The sequence below is a fragment of the Mixophyes fleayi genome, chromosome 4, assembly GCF_038048845.1.
Source record: "Mixophyes fleayi isolate aMixFle1 chromosome 4, aMixFle1.hap1, whole genome shotgun sequence".
Classification (NCBI taxonomy): domain Eukaryota; kingdom Metazoa; phylum Chordata; class Amphibia; order Anura; family Limnodynastidae; genus Mixophyes; species Mixophyes fleayi.
The window spans coordinates 187,233,921-187,249,299 of NC_134405.1; the positions used below are offsets into that span (position 1 = coordinate 187,233,921).

Below are 15,379 nucleotides of genomic sequence, written 5' to 3' on the forward strand. Positions count from 1 at the left end.
CGGCTGAAAAGTTTGCAACTCTCATACAAAAGTGGAAGCTGCTCAAATCAAATTATAGGCCATAACAGGTGCTTGAAAGGGTGGGGTTATCCTGCAAGGAACATACACACAACATTTTTTCCCCCAGCACACCCCCACCCTTTCAAGCACCTGGTATGGCCTATAATTTGATTTGAGCAGCTTCCACTTTTGTATTTGTCTGAGAGGCATGTTGGTGTCAGTAGCTGAGAGGGGGTACTGGCACTGAATTGCTGTTTGGAGGCTTCTGGGGTACCTCTTTGGTAAGTTGGCTCTCAATTTAAAAACACATATGTATGGCCCAAATATATGGGACTCATTGTTTAGAGTAGGACCATCCTATTAGCAAAAGCGCCTTGGCGTGGCGGATGGCTTAAACATACATTTGCAAATGTGTGCAACAAAGACTTTTGCATTTTTTATCTACAGTAGAAATGGCAGATCTGTTGCTGGCTATAGCAGTGTGCTGGGGGAAAAAATGTTGTGTGTAAGTTTGCAACTCTGTAAACTAAGATCTGCCTACATTGCTGGTTGTGAGGTATACACAGTGCAGAATTTGCCTTACATTGTTCCATCGTATATAGAGATTTTTAGTCCGTTTATAAAATCAAACTATACAATGTCTTTTGGTACAATAAAACGTGATCATGGGAGCGTACACACTAATGTGATATCAGACCTAACAGTCGTTTATCGTGTTATTGGCACAATAATTAGTTGAAAAATCTGTAGTGTGTACCCAGCCCAAATCTTTCACATGCAGGTGGGAAAGATTTGGGTCATGTTGTGTCAGTACAAAAAAAAATATTTGTTTTATGAATGGCAAGTAGTAATACAAAATTGTTGGGAGAGGTCATAAGTTAGGTTCTGTGTTTATATTAAATATTTATAAATATTCACATGTCACAAGAACCACAAATATGCAGTTACATCATTTGAATAAAGACGTTAGTTGAAAAATATTTGCACCACGACAATATTATTCCTATTTTGTGGAAAATGGAATTGAATTCTCATCATGTATGGATGTAATCTGCAATATAATTAACTTTGTTGCAAAACTGGCATTATTTTGTTACTTTAGGTTCTGTAGTGAATACAATTATTTGGATTCACACATACTGTATAAATACATTGCTATAAAAAAGTATTCACCCCCTTTGGCATTTTTCACTTTTCATGTGCTTGCATTATAGAACCAAGAAGTAATTAATTTTTAATTCCCAACAATGACCAACACAAAATAATTTGTAGTGCCAAATAAATATAAAAGTATTCACAATCAATAATTGTTTTCATAGTTAAGTACCTTTAGCTGCAAATAAAACAAACAGTTACCCATATCAAGGCTAAGTGACTACCAGCTTTGGAGATTCTGACACTGCCAGCTTTAGCCACTTAAAATATTACCAAATTTCCATCAGATTGATATTCAAATCATTCCATATAACAGAGGTGACCAAGCAGTCCATCTCGATCTGCCAGTAGATTGCGGCATTAGAACTAGCACATTTACATACCAAACCATACCCTTTCCCCAGAGAGAGAACATGCAAGACAGGCAAGTACACAGTGAGCATGTGGAGTCTGAGAGATCGGCAGAAACCTAACAAGGCAGCCCCCATGCAGGACAGGTAACTACAGCCCGAAGTGTTGTTAAAGAGTCGGTTGTTATTATTAATAGGGGAGAACTGACAAACCTGGGCAAGTCTGAATCTGTGATATTGCCCAAGACAGCCATCACACATTATTTCCATCAAGCATTTTAAATATAGCAGCATATGTAAAATATGGGAATTGTTGTACAAAAAAAAATAAAAAAATTACAATCAAAAAATGCCAAATGAGCCTTGCAAAGCTTCATACATATGCTGCATTGCAAGTAATTCAGATGCACGCCTTGATTATAACTACAGTAGATCAACATTTTCTGATTTTAGAGAAGATCGCAGATTCCAAAAGTCTGGTCTGAACTGCACAATATGCTCTATGAGACGGATACCTGGGCCACTGAAAAACATTGTTTTTACACGGCTTCAATACAAATAAACTGACTTTGCTGAATTCTTTGGGTTACTGTACTGCTGAAATAAAAATTGTCTGATGATTCTCTTGCAGTTATAATGCAAGCAGGTAGGTCCTACACACAGTACAGTAATATCACGTCCTACTTACAGGCGAACGAGCACGGACGTCCACCCAACACACTAGACTTGATGTGACTGGATCACTCATAAATAACTTATGTTATCAATTTATTGAAGGGAAATAGCGCAGGGCGCATATTTATATAATTGCATAGGCACTTATTTTTTGTATTGTATATATTCTGAGATAGGAAATCGTTATTTCTGAGACCAGGGTAGAAACTGTTTTTACCTTACTAAAGGATATGCCTTATTTCTGATGCATATATCTGATAAAATAGGCCTTTGTGGATGGAGGTCTTGTGTGTATTGGGATGTATTTAGTATGGAGGTGTCATTGTTTAGGATTTGTAAGGTTGCTAGTGAAAACCTCCAATTAGGCATATGTGCAAGGGAGTCTGATAGCAGGAATGGCTAACGAAGTTTTGTGATGAATGATGATGTGTCATGCCTGCTCTGGCCAAAGGCCCAGCAGGGGGTAGTTACTGTGTGGCCTTTTGTCCAGAGTGAATTTCATAGAAAAGCGCAAATTTTGTTAGCTTTGCTATGCATGTAAATCCATGTTTGTGTAAATAGAGTATATCCCGATGCTAAAAATAGCATGTGTCTGAAAGGTATAAATGCACTGACTTGTACACTGAAATGTGTTCGTCTGATTTTCATTTAACCTGATCACACTGGTATCTTCTACCAGTGTGTGAGAGCAAATAAACATCTTTCTTCAAGACCTGCTTGAAAACATCTTAAATATTGCTGTATTCCTGTGATCTACAGATTAGACCCTAAATCTAATCCGTTCGCTGGCTGTCTGAGGTTTGGACCCAAGCTTTTCCAGTACCACCGCTCTGCCCGCTACCCAGCAGCCCTAGTCAATGCGATAGGCCAGAGGGAATCCATCCACAGCAACCTTGATCTATCGTGAGAGGTCAGGGGTACCAGCCCAGGCACACCAGCAACGAGGTACGCTAGCAGCATCAACTAGCCAGAAGAAACCCGGTTCTGGATGCCAGTATAGGAGTCCAGTGGTGGCAGCCTTTGTAAGCCTCTCCCCTACTGCGGCAAGAGGGCGCATTTGGGATAACGAAAGGGAACGGTATCAAAGTAAGCCCAGTAACAACAGACAGGGTGGCATAGGCGATCCATCCGGTCACACTTGAGATTTGTTATATGCATGTGTAGTGAATATTAGTGGCCTCCCTACAGCTGTGGGTGTAAATATCAGTAGCTGTATTGGACCAGTGATAATCAAGCCCTGACAGTACAATATATTAAGCAGTACACTTTACTACTTCATTCCTAAGAGCAATTAAACAGTCTCTCACAGATCATGGGCACAAATAAACTGAAGGTTGAGCATTAGTATTTTTAAAATTAAAGATTTTCTGAAATAATACTTCAGGTTTTGCACATTTACAAATACTTTTTAAAAATATATATACGGTATTATTGATTTACAGACCACAGATTTACATTAGAGGTTACAGTAGAACATGTGAAAGTAGCATAATATGTGAAACTTAAAAATAACATCAGCCAGGAGTCATGGGTCCTGGGATATACTGCACATCAAAATTTCTAAAACAAATTCAAGAGCCACTTAAAGCCTTCAAATTCTTGGTCTGCAAACTGTAATTAACTTGATATGCATGTTCCCTTTTATTACTCATACTTTTTTCTTGGGAACTCTCCCATTATGCAATATAAGGCTTATTTAGCAAAGGGTCTATTGCAAATCTGGTAGAAATAGTTGTAGAGGAAACTGTACGGATTAGACTTCCTTGAATATCAGAACAGTTCTAGAAACAGATATGTATAGTCTGCGCTACCCTAGGGTAGGTAGAGGCAGCCACGGGAATAAATGGTAAGGGAATGGTCCCAAATACCTGTTATTATTCTACTATTTATATGCCTTTATCTTGTTTTTCCTGATTTTATATTTACCAGCAACTAGTTTTACCTGTTATTATTCTTGCCTATTTCCATTGTCCTTATTACCTCTCCTTCTATTATTCTTTGCCTTCCACGCCCTAATTGGTTATTGTCCTCCATCTTGCTATTGTCTCCCTGCTTATTCTTACCTGTTATCCGCTGTCCTTATTATCTTACTGTTCTGCTATCATTCTTACCTGTCTTCATTGTCCTTATTATCTCACTGTACTGTTGTTCCATGCCCTCCACGCCCTAATTCGTTATTATCTTCCACCTTTTCATTGTCTTCCTGCCTTTGTTCTTACCTGTTTTTCACTGTCCCCACTATCTCACTGTTCTGTTACTCTCTCTCCCTACTATGCCTCCCCGCTCTCACTCCATACCCATACTCTCCCCCCGCCCTACCTCTCCCGTTCCTCCCCGCCATCCCCCGCGCGCTGCTCATCTTGCTAACCTCATCCCCATTTCCCCCCTCTCCTCTCCCCCTTTCTTCTGTGCCCTCTGGAATGCCAGATCCGTCCGCAACAAGCTGACTGCTATCCACGACCTCTTTCTATCCAACTCCTTTAACCTTCTTGCCGTTACTGAAACCTGGCTCTCCGATTCTGATACTACTTCCCCCGCTGCCCTCTCCTATGGTGGCCTCTCCTTCACCCACTCCGCCATGCCTGGTGCCCGCCCTGGCGGTGGAGTTGGCCTCCTCCTCTCCTCCACCTGTACTTTTCGTGTCATTCCCCCTGAACCCTCCCTCTCCTTCTCCTCTTTTGAAGCTCACTCCATCCGCCTCTTCTACCCCATCCATCTCCGCGTCACTGTCATCTACCGCCCCCCTGGCCCCACCTCCCTCTTCCTTGACAACTTTGCTAGCTGGCTTCCTCACTACCTCTCCTCCGATCTCCCCTCGATCATTCTCGGTGACTTTAATATCCCCATCGACAACCCCACCTACCCTGCTTCCAGCAAACTGCTCACCCTCTCTTCCTCCCTTGGTCTCACCCAATGGACCTCCTCCTCTACCCACTGCCTTGGTCACTCCCTTGATCTTGTCTTCTCCTACCTATGTAATCTCTCCGACTTCTCCATCTCTCCCTTTCCTCTATCCGACCACCATCTCCTCTCCTTCTCTCTCTCCTCTTCTCCTGCTCCCCTCCCCCTGCCCAAACCTACTCTGTCCATACGCAACCTCGATGCTCTTGACCCTGCCTCTCTGTCCTCCTCTCTCGATACCCTCCTTTCTCCCCTTTCCTCCCAGGCCTGCCCCAACCAGGCGGTCTCCCTCTACAATCACACCCTCACCTCCGCTCTGGACACGGTTGCCCCTGCCCACTCCGTCCACCCCCGCTGCTTCAAACCCCAACCCTGGCACTCCAAATTTACCCGCTTCCTCCAAAAATGCTCCCGTTCTGCCGAACGTCACTGGAGAAAATCCCGCTCCCTGGCTGACTTCCTCCACTTTAAATTCATCCTTTCATCCTACAGCTCTGCCCTCTCACTCGCTAAACAATCTTTCTTTAAATCCCTCATCTCTTCCCAGTCCTCTAACCCCCGCCGCCTCTTTGCCACCTTTAGCACTCTCCTGGCCCCCTCCCCTCCCCCCCACCCCCTCCTCCCTGACTGCCTCTGATTTCGCCTCCTTCTTCTCCTCTAAAATCGAGGCCATCCGACTTGAAATCTCCTCCTCCACCCCTCCCACTCTTCTGTCCTCCCCCCCCAACCACCTTCCCCTCCACTCCTTCCGTCCCACCACCGGCGAGGAAGTCCACTCTCTCATTTTATCATCCCCCCCACTACCTGCCCCCTGGATCCCATCCCCTCCCACCTTCTTCGCTCCCTTTCCCCCACCACCTGCTCCCACCTCGCTCACCTCTTTAATCTCTCCCTCTCCACTGGCATCTTCCCCTCCTCCTTCAAACATGCTCTCGTATCCCCCATTCTTAAGAAACCTAATCTCGACTCCACTTCTCTCTCGAACTATCGCCCCATATCTCTTCTCCCATTTGCCTCCAAAATTCTTGAGAGGCTCGTCTGCAGCCGTCTCACCTCCTACCTTTCTGAATACTCCCTCCTTGATCCTCTCCAGTCTGGTTTCCGCCCCCTCCACTCCACTGAAACTGCCCTGGCTAAAGTCACCAATGACCTCCTCTCTGCAAAAGCCAGGGGCCACTTCTCCCTTCTCATCCTCCTTGACCTCTCTGCAGCCTTTGACACCGTTGACCACCCCCTCCTCCTTCACACCCTCCAGTCTTTCGGCCTCTCCGGCCCAGTCCTGTCCTGGTTCACCTCTTACCTTACTCACCGTTCCTTCTCTGTCACCACCTCTGGGTCTCTCTCCCCCCCATCCACCCTTCCAGTCGGGGTCCCTCAGGGCTCTGTTCTGGGACCCTTACTCTTCTCTCTATACACCTCCTCCCTGGGTGAACTCATCAGCTCCTTCGGCTTCAGCTACCACCTTTACGCTGACGACACTCAACTATACCTCTCCTGATCTCTCTCCCTCCCTCCTCTCTAGGGTGTCCGCCTGCCTCTCTGCCATCTCCTCCTGGATGTCCTCTCGATTCCTCAAACTTAACCTTGCCAAAACTGAGCTCATAGTTTTTCCTCCCTCTCATACCCCATCCCCTTCTGACCTCTCCATCACTGTCGACAACACCTCTATCTCCCCTGTCCCCCAACTTCGCTGCCTTGGTGTCATCCTCGACTCTTCTCTCTCCTTTGGCCCCCACATCCTCTCTCTTGCTAAATCCTGCCGCTTCCAGCTGCGCAACATCGCTCGCATCCGGCCCTTCCTCTCCCAAGATGCCACCAAATGCCTTATCCACTCTCTGATCATCTCCCGCCTGGACTACTGCAACCTCCTCCTCACTGGCCTCCCCCACTCTCATCTCGATCCCCTTCGATCCGTCCTTAACGCTGCAGCTAGGCTTATTTTCCTCTCTTGCCGCTCCTCTTTTGTCTCCCCCCTCTACCTAGCCCTTCACTGGCTCCCATTCCCCTTCAGAATCCTCTTTAAGCTCCTCACACTCACCTACAAGGCCCTCGCCAACTCCACTGCGCCCTACATCTCCACCCTCCTCTCTATTCATGCTCCATCCCGCCCTCTCCGTTCTGCCTCTGACCGTCGCCTCTCTTCCCCCCTTATAACCTCCTCCCACGCGCGTATCCAAGACTTCGCCCGCGCTGCCCCCCTCCACTGGAACAAGCTCCCTCCCTCCATCAGAACTTCCCCTAATCTATCCAGCTTCAAACGGGCCCTAAAAACCCACCTTTTTCTTAAAGCCTTTCTGTCTCCCACTTAACTTCCTACCTTATCTTCTGCCTCTGTCCCCCTACTCTCCCTCTCTACCCTGCGTCTCTCTGTCTGTCCACCCCTCCCCTTAGATTGTACGCTCCTCTGAGCAGTGCCATCTCTCCTCCTGTTTCCACCACTTCTAACTCTGCTCTCCAGCTACTTAGCCCTCCTCCTCAAAGGTCCTCCACCCCACATCCACTTTCGCTCCCTCCTCCCCCCTGGGGGTCTCCCTCTCTTCCACGCCCCCCTTCTTGGGCCCCGTCATTTTCGGATCCTCCCTCCCGCTTCCCCACCCTCTCTAGCTGTGCATTGAGCGTACTGAGTTGCTGTGTTTACTGTACTGTGCTGTCTCCCATTGTATTGTGATTTTGTTTGTCTCTGTACGGCGCTGCGGATGCCTTGTAGCGCCTTATAAATAAATATTAATAAAATATTAATAAAAACCCTTAAAGGTATACAGTGGTCAATACCCTGGCGCGGGGGAGGGCGGTAGGGGGAACCTAGCAACAAAGATATAGAAGACACAAAAATCTTACATCAAGTAGGCCAGCCGGCGTACTTGTATTTATTGCAGGTAAAATGTCTGAATACACTCAATCAGCGTAGATAGGCCGTACAGGTGCAGACAAACAGGGTTGATACGGGTTAGGGCAGGGTTTCCCAAACCCAGGCCTCAGGGCTCCCCAGCAGTGCAGGTTTTCTGGATCACATCTGACATAATTAGGACCACCTGTGGATCTGTTACAATGTGTCAGTCAGTAATGAATACACCTGTGGTCCAGCAAGGAGATATGGAAAACCTGCACTGTTGGGGAGCCCTGAGGACTGGGTTTGGGAAACCCTGGGTTAGGGTACAGTCTTATAGCCAAACGTCTTATGTTGGCAGTAGATAGCTCTTAGTGTTCAGGCCAGCCGGCTAAGTTCCTAAAATTGGATATGAACAATAAGGAGTCAAACACTATTGTAAGCCCAAGTGAAACAAATGTTCAGCGAGTGAAAATCATACCTGGAGAGCAGTTTGCAATGAATATACTTGTATATCAAGAGGTGCAGTGGAAGAGTCCAGAAACGAACAGTTTCTCAGAGGTTGAAATGTAAAGTTCCCATATAGGGCAAGTAGGGTCTAGGAATAGAATAGTCACGTATTCCAAAAAGATGAGAGATCAGTGTGGCGCTTGTCTGTGAGTCCGTGAACCGGACTAGCAAATAGTAAAGTAAAAACCGTTAACGGTATCCAGAATTGCGGATAGGAGATATGTGATGTAAGTGCACTGCCCTCATCTTACTCCACCCAGCAATTGTTAAAATAAAATGTTGCAGCAGAATTACTCATTGTGATAAATTATTAAATACCTTCAAGTATAGTCAAGCTGAGGGACAACAAACTAGAGATTGATGTTGAACCTTTGTCAGTATATTGCACTAGCACCTAAAGTGAACATTTTTGTTCACCTTTTTAAAAGCTACTCAATGGTGCTACCGCTCATCCCCACAACCAGACATATCCATCCAGCCCAGAAAAAATGGCTGCACGAAGAAGCCTCCAGGCTGTGGGCAGAGCTATAATGCTGCATTTCCCACTATATGTTAGTGCAGCTTTATTATTATTTTTTTCCTTTAAAAAATTTATTAAGCAGGATTCCATTCAATTCATAGCTGCCTACACTTTTAGAATATCCAGGAGACTCCTTAATTAAGTATACATATCAGATATTCCCAGGAGTGCCTGACAAGAACATTTATCTGCTGCAAGGTGGGAGAGACATTACACAATTCATGTCATCGAGACCATCCCACCTCAGTAAAAGCTAAGTAGCAGGGGTGCGATTAACAATTGCGTCATCACACCCTTACTACTCTGCTTTTTTTAAATGACGTGCAAGATCTAATGACGAATCACATCAAGCCCCATCTGTAGATTGTAAGCTTGCGAGCAGGGTTCTCTTACCTCTCTGTATGTATGTATTACCCAGTATTGTCTTATGAATGTTTGTTCCCAATTGTAAAGCGCTACGGAATCTGCTGGTGCTATACAAATAAATGTTGATGATGATGGTGATGATCTGTCTTTTTTCTCCCCTTACCTCACCTCCACATCTCTCGGGAGCGTGGTAGGAAATAAAGGCAAACATGAGTCAATTGCATGAATGGAGCCTTGGCCTACAGTCAAGTGCAACAGTGTTCTGAAGCATTGTTCAGGAATCTATTTAATTGAGAAGTTCTGAAACACCTCTTTTAAACAATTTTGAAGACTCCATGTACATTAATGGATCTCTGCTCTCATTGTGTCTTTCCACCACTAGCTGGTGGTCTCGCCCTCAGGCTAAGCTAACTGGGAATAATAATAATAATAAATAATAATGTGATAATAATTGACAGTGCTTTGCAGTGCGGGACAGTGGGAAAAATAGGAACATATAAGGTATACAAAATAAATGCAAAGCATGCGGTAGTTAAGGCAGGAGATATATAACTAGCCCAATCCCTTGTTTGTTTGACATGAATTATCTATCCCTATTGGAATTAAAGGTGAATTGCAAACTGGAAATGTAATTACATCTTGTGGTTTGGTATCATTGTAGCACTAAAGATGTTGATTATCATCATCATCATCATCTATTTATTTAGCGCCAGCAAATTCTGTAGTGCTTTACAATTGGGAACAAACATTAATAAAATAATACTGGGTAATACATACAGACAGAGAGGTAAGAGAACCCTGCTCGCAAGCTTAGAATCTATGGCATCATGGCTGAATTTTGAAACATAAGTAGATGCTCCCCATTTACCTGCCACTGCATATCTTAAAGCTTTATTAACATTTAATGTGCAAAAAAGAAATCCCCCAAAATATGCCACAGAACTTACTGGAATATGGATGGCTAATTGTCACAAATATACTTAAATTACTCATTGGTGTAAATCAAGTTCTAAAAACAGGTGGGTAACTGTTGAGAAACACTGTCAAGAGTGGCAGGTTGTGACACACTCCACCTCAATATCTCCCCTCTTCCTCTGAGCTACTTGGTTGCTATGAACATTCTAAGTGGAAGAAGGCACAGGTGAAGCAAAATGAGGGTAAAAAGAGATGGGTTTTCAGAAAGTGTTTAAATATTTGAAGGCGCTGGTAGGCAATTCCATAAGTGGGTAAGAGCATGGACGAAGTCTTGTAGAGTGAGAGGTGTTTACCAGATATGAGACGAGGCACATGTGTATATATTACATTTGACTCTCACATCTGTGCATCCATCACACATCTCAGAATATGCCTCTATAACTGTGTGCACAATACCTGGGGGTAACTGAGTACCAGTGAACATGTCCAGCTCCAAGGGAAAGTAGGCTACTAACGTGAAAACCACAACAATTTTACAAGATTTTCTGTGAATTTAAAGTCCGACTTCACAAATACCTGTCACAATCACATTCCCTGCAACATATATCTAATCATTATTATTCAATAAATGTAGGTATCAGATGCCTCTTTCATATAATAATGATGTTATATATAAAACTTCAGGAATTCTTGATTATTTTGTGAAAGTAGAAATGTATTAGAAGGTTCTAATATATTATACACCGATCAGCCACAACATTAAAACCACTGACTAGCGAAGTGAATAACATTGATTATCTCGTTACAATGGCACTTGTCAAGTGGTGGACTATATTAGGCAGCAAATTAAGCATCCATTCTTGAAATTGATGTGTTGGAAGCACGGAAAATGGACAAGCGTAAGGATCTGAGCGACTTTGAAAAGCACTAAATTGTGTTGGCTAGACAACTGGGTCAGAGCATCTCCAAAACGGCAGGTCTTGTGAGTTGTTCCCAGTAGCTGATAGTACCTACCAAAAGCAGTAGAAGGAAGGAAGGACAACCGGTGAAACGGCTAAATGGTCATGGGCACCAAAGGCTCATTAATGCGCTTGGGGAGCAAAGACTAGCTCATCTGGTCCGATCCCACAGAAGAGCCATTGTAGCACAAACTGCTGAAAAAATTAATGCTGGTTATGACAGAACGGTGTCAGAACACACAGTCATCTCAGCTTGACGAACATGGGGCTGCGCAGCCGCAGACCGGTCAGAGTACTCATGCTGACCCCTGGCCACCGCAGAAAGCAAGTAAGCACAAGAACTGGACAGATGGTCAATGGAAGAAGGTGGCCTAGTCTGATAAATCATGTTTTCTTTTACATCATGTGGACGATCAGGTGCATGTGCTTCGCTTACCTGGGGAAGAGATGGCAGCAAGATGCACTATGGGAAGAAGGCAAGATGGCAAAGGCTCTGTGATGCATTGTGCAATGTTCTGATGGAAAACCTTGGGTCCTGACATTCAGGTGGATGCTACTTTGACACGTACCACCTACTTAAAGATTGTTGTAAACAAGTACACCCATTCATGGCAATGGTATTCTCTGATGGCAGTGGTCTCTTACAGCAGGATAATGTGCCCTGCCACCCTGCAAAAATAGATCAGGAGTAGTTTGAGGAACATGGCAAAAGTTTAAGGTGTTGACTTGGCCTTCAAATTCCCCAGATCGTTTGAGTATATGTGGGATGTGCTGGAAAAATAAGTCTGAGCCCTGAAGGCAGCACCACAACTTACAGGACGTAACGGATCTGCTGCCAACATCTTGGTGCCAAATACAACAAGCCGCCTTCAGAGGCCTTCTGGAGTCCATGCCTCAACAGGTCAGAGTTGTTTTGGCGGAACAAAGTGGATCTACACATTAGGCAGGTGGTTTTAATGTTGCAGCTGATCGGTTTATATCACAGTTTATACATTATTTATATACAGAATACCACAAAAAATATACACCAATTTAATAAAAGTTATTTTTAGCATGCACTCCATGAGGGCCTTATCTGTGTGGAGTTTGTATGTTCTGCCCGTGTTTGTGTGGGTTTCCTCCGGGTACTCCGGTTTCCACCCACACTCCAAAAACATACTGGTAGGTTAATTGGCTGCTATCAAAATTGACCCTAGTCCCTCTCTCTGTCTGTCTGTGTGTGTGTATGTTAGGGAATTTAGACTTTAAGCTCCAATGGCGCAGGGACTGATGTGAATGAGTTCTCTGTACAGCGCTGCGGAATCAGTGGCGCTATATAGATAAATGGTGATGATGATCAAGTTTTTCTGCATGCACGGAAATTAAATAGTCATCAGAACTGGTGAGCTGCCCACTGAATTAGTGATCAGCTTGTATGAGGTTTTAGCACTGTTCTATACAGTATGTGTGTTGTGGAGCTCACAGAATACTCTCCGGAAAAGTCTTCACTTAGTGAACACCTAGTCATGAATATTTGATTCCTAGTCAACAAGATAGCAGCTGTAACTGCCAAATTCTGACATGTACCCTTTAAGAATGTGTGTCCTGGAATTTTCATTGTCGGATATTTATTAACTCCGAAAGGTACCAGACAATTAGCATTGCTGTGTTCAATAAGTAGATTTCAAGAACACTTCTCATAATACCAGACAACAAACATGATTTTCAAAAGGTGGAGGGGTATAATTTAGGGCTGACATCCTGGCACAAGTTAACAAATATGCTAAAAAGACCATTTAAACAAAAACAAGGATTTGTGGGTAATTATTTATTAAAGTATCTGCTTTCAAAGAGTATTATATTTCCACAACCTAGGATTCCTGAAGACACTAATTGTTCTACTTGTTTTTATTAGATTCATTTAACTGTATTTTATTTATAAAAGACATAGAAATATACTGAAAAATATGTCCAGAATGCAGATTAAGAAAAGGCAATGTAAAGAAGTTCAACATTAAAACCCAGGATCAAATCTTTAAAACCTGTTACTTTCCATTGAAATATGTTACAGTTGCATCTATGCTATTTGTTTCCTATTGTTTTTATCCAAGATGGTAATCTAGTAAACATGACTGCCTAATGTCTTTTGGACAATAACGAGTAGAAAATAAACACTTAACAAACAAATGTAAAATAAACAAATAAAAAGTTAAGTTACATTCCAAAGTGTTAACAATGCAGGAAATGCGAGTCATTACCAGCGTACATGACATGACACATGTGCAGGGTGTAGCCCTGAAGGCATTATATATTGGCTAGAAAACATAGGTGAAGTGAATTATATGAATAGTATGACGCCAGCTATGCTCACCTTCTTGACTTTACTTTCCAAATCCATATTTTCTGAGTGTTTCTGTCTCGTTTATTGATTACTGAATAAAAGTTGCTGGGTATTCTTTCTGCAGCTGTCCGCTCACATCTACTGCTGCATCATTGAACTCAAACTTCCGCTGCCCTGCAGCTCATCCCTGATTGTGAACAAAAGAAACGTGTTACCCAATCACAGCCCGCACCTCACTGATAGCCAACCAATAGAATACAGCCTGTATGACCCGCCCTTGATAGAAGTCTGAGGTGTGCAAAGTATGCAGCAGGGCAGTCCTCTGGTCTGCTAGGTACTAGACATTAGGTAGCCGTGATCCCTCCCCTGTCTCTCCTGGGGTTTCTTGAAAGCCCCGAATTTACCCTTTCTTAATTGACCCATGTGGGTGTGCCCTGCCTAGACTAAATGTACAAAATCTGTACATGACACGCCGGTAACTTTTACACACTACCATGGTAAATTTGCTCCTTTAATGATGTTCACTTAGTCTTAATCCAACTGTGACTTCCCAGCTGTTATGCAGCTACTGAGAGACTCTGCTGAGACATACAGTGCCACAATAAATGGATAACCAGGGTTTGCCTATCTCTGCAATAGTATATATTTCACATAGCATAAGATACAAACATTTTGCTTCCTGTTCTGTGGAACTGTTTACAGTTCAGGAAGGGCAACTTAGTGACATGCATATGAGGAAACAATCTTAAAGGGGAATCTGATAAGAAGTGATATCTGTGTAAAGCTAGGTACACACTACAGAAAATGTCTCCTGATGTGATATATTTAACTATTTTACCAATGTCTGAAACTTCTGATCAATATACCGATTCACATATTGATCACAATTTTACATGATTTACCTTCAGTTCTGTGCTCTTCATATGTTATAACCATCTGTTGAAAAGATTGTGACTCTGCACACTCTAAAGAGATCTGCCTACGTTTCCTATCATGAGTGCATACACACTTCAGAATTGCCTAATCGTTAAACTGTTTATAGAGATTATTAGTCCAGTTATAAAATCAAATGAAACGATAATATGTGCTTTGGAGCGATAAAACGCTATTGTGGGAGCATACACACTAATGCGATATCAGACCTAACAGTCTATATTGTGTGATTGGCACCATAAACTGGTGAAAAACCTGTAATGTGTACCTAGCTTTACTTCATTAAACATGTTATTACCAGGTATAATATAGCAGAGAAAGCATCAAATAATTAGGGGGGTATTCAATTGTTCGTCCGGACCGCCGAAAAACTCGTGCTCTAAAACTATTACCGTTAATACGGTAATTACGCGCTGAATTTCAGCTCGCAGCTCCCTGAGCTGCAAGCTGAAATTCAGCGAGTAAGTTACCGTATGAACGGTTTTTACACGCAATATTACCCTATTAACAGTAATGGTTTTAGAGCGCAAGTTTTTCGGCGGTCCGGACGAACAATTGAATACCCCCCTTCGGATACTACTGTTGGACAATTGATTTAATAAAAAGACTGCAAACATTTATGTGGGTGTTTTTTTGCTACTATGTAAAAACTCCAAAATTAAGCTTTTGTTACAAGTAATGACAAGAGATAGCAGTGGGTAGTGCAGGGTAGCAGGGATTTATATTTAATGCTCCAATTTTTTTAAACACTGGTTGGGTGTCTGACAAAATCATCATCATCATCATCATTTATTTATAGTACACTATAATTCTGCAGTGCCAGACTGTCAGTGCAACAAATCATGCAAAAAAAACAAATCAGAGAAAAAGAACAAGGACACACAAGCTTACTGAAGATATGAGGTATAGGGTAGAAAGGTCTCTGCTCGTGAGAGCTTACATTCTAGA

The 15,379-nt window shown here is 43.2% G+C and overlaps 1 protein-coding gene across 1 annotated transcript in view; it reads right to left on the reverse strand.

Annotated features, from left to right (window-relative positions):
* Positions 1-13,686, reverse strand: part of TES (testin LIM domain protein) — a 54,915-nt gene extending 41,229 nt beyond the window's left edge. The window contains exon 1 of the mRNA XM_075208988.1: positions 13,529-13,686. Within this exon, the coding sequence (XP_075065089.1) occupies positions 13,529-13,555 (27 nt within the window). The 5' untranslated portion in view covers positions 13,556-13,686. The remainder of the gene's footprint in view (positions 1-13,528) is intronic.
* Between the last annotated feature and the right edge of the window lie 1,693 nt (positions 13,687-15,379).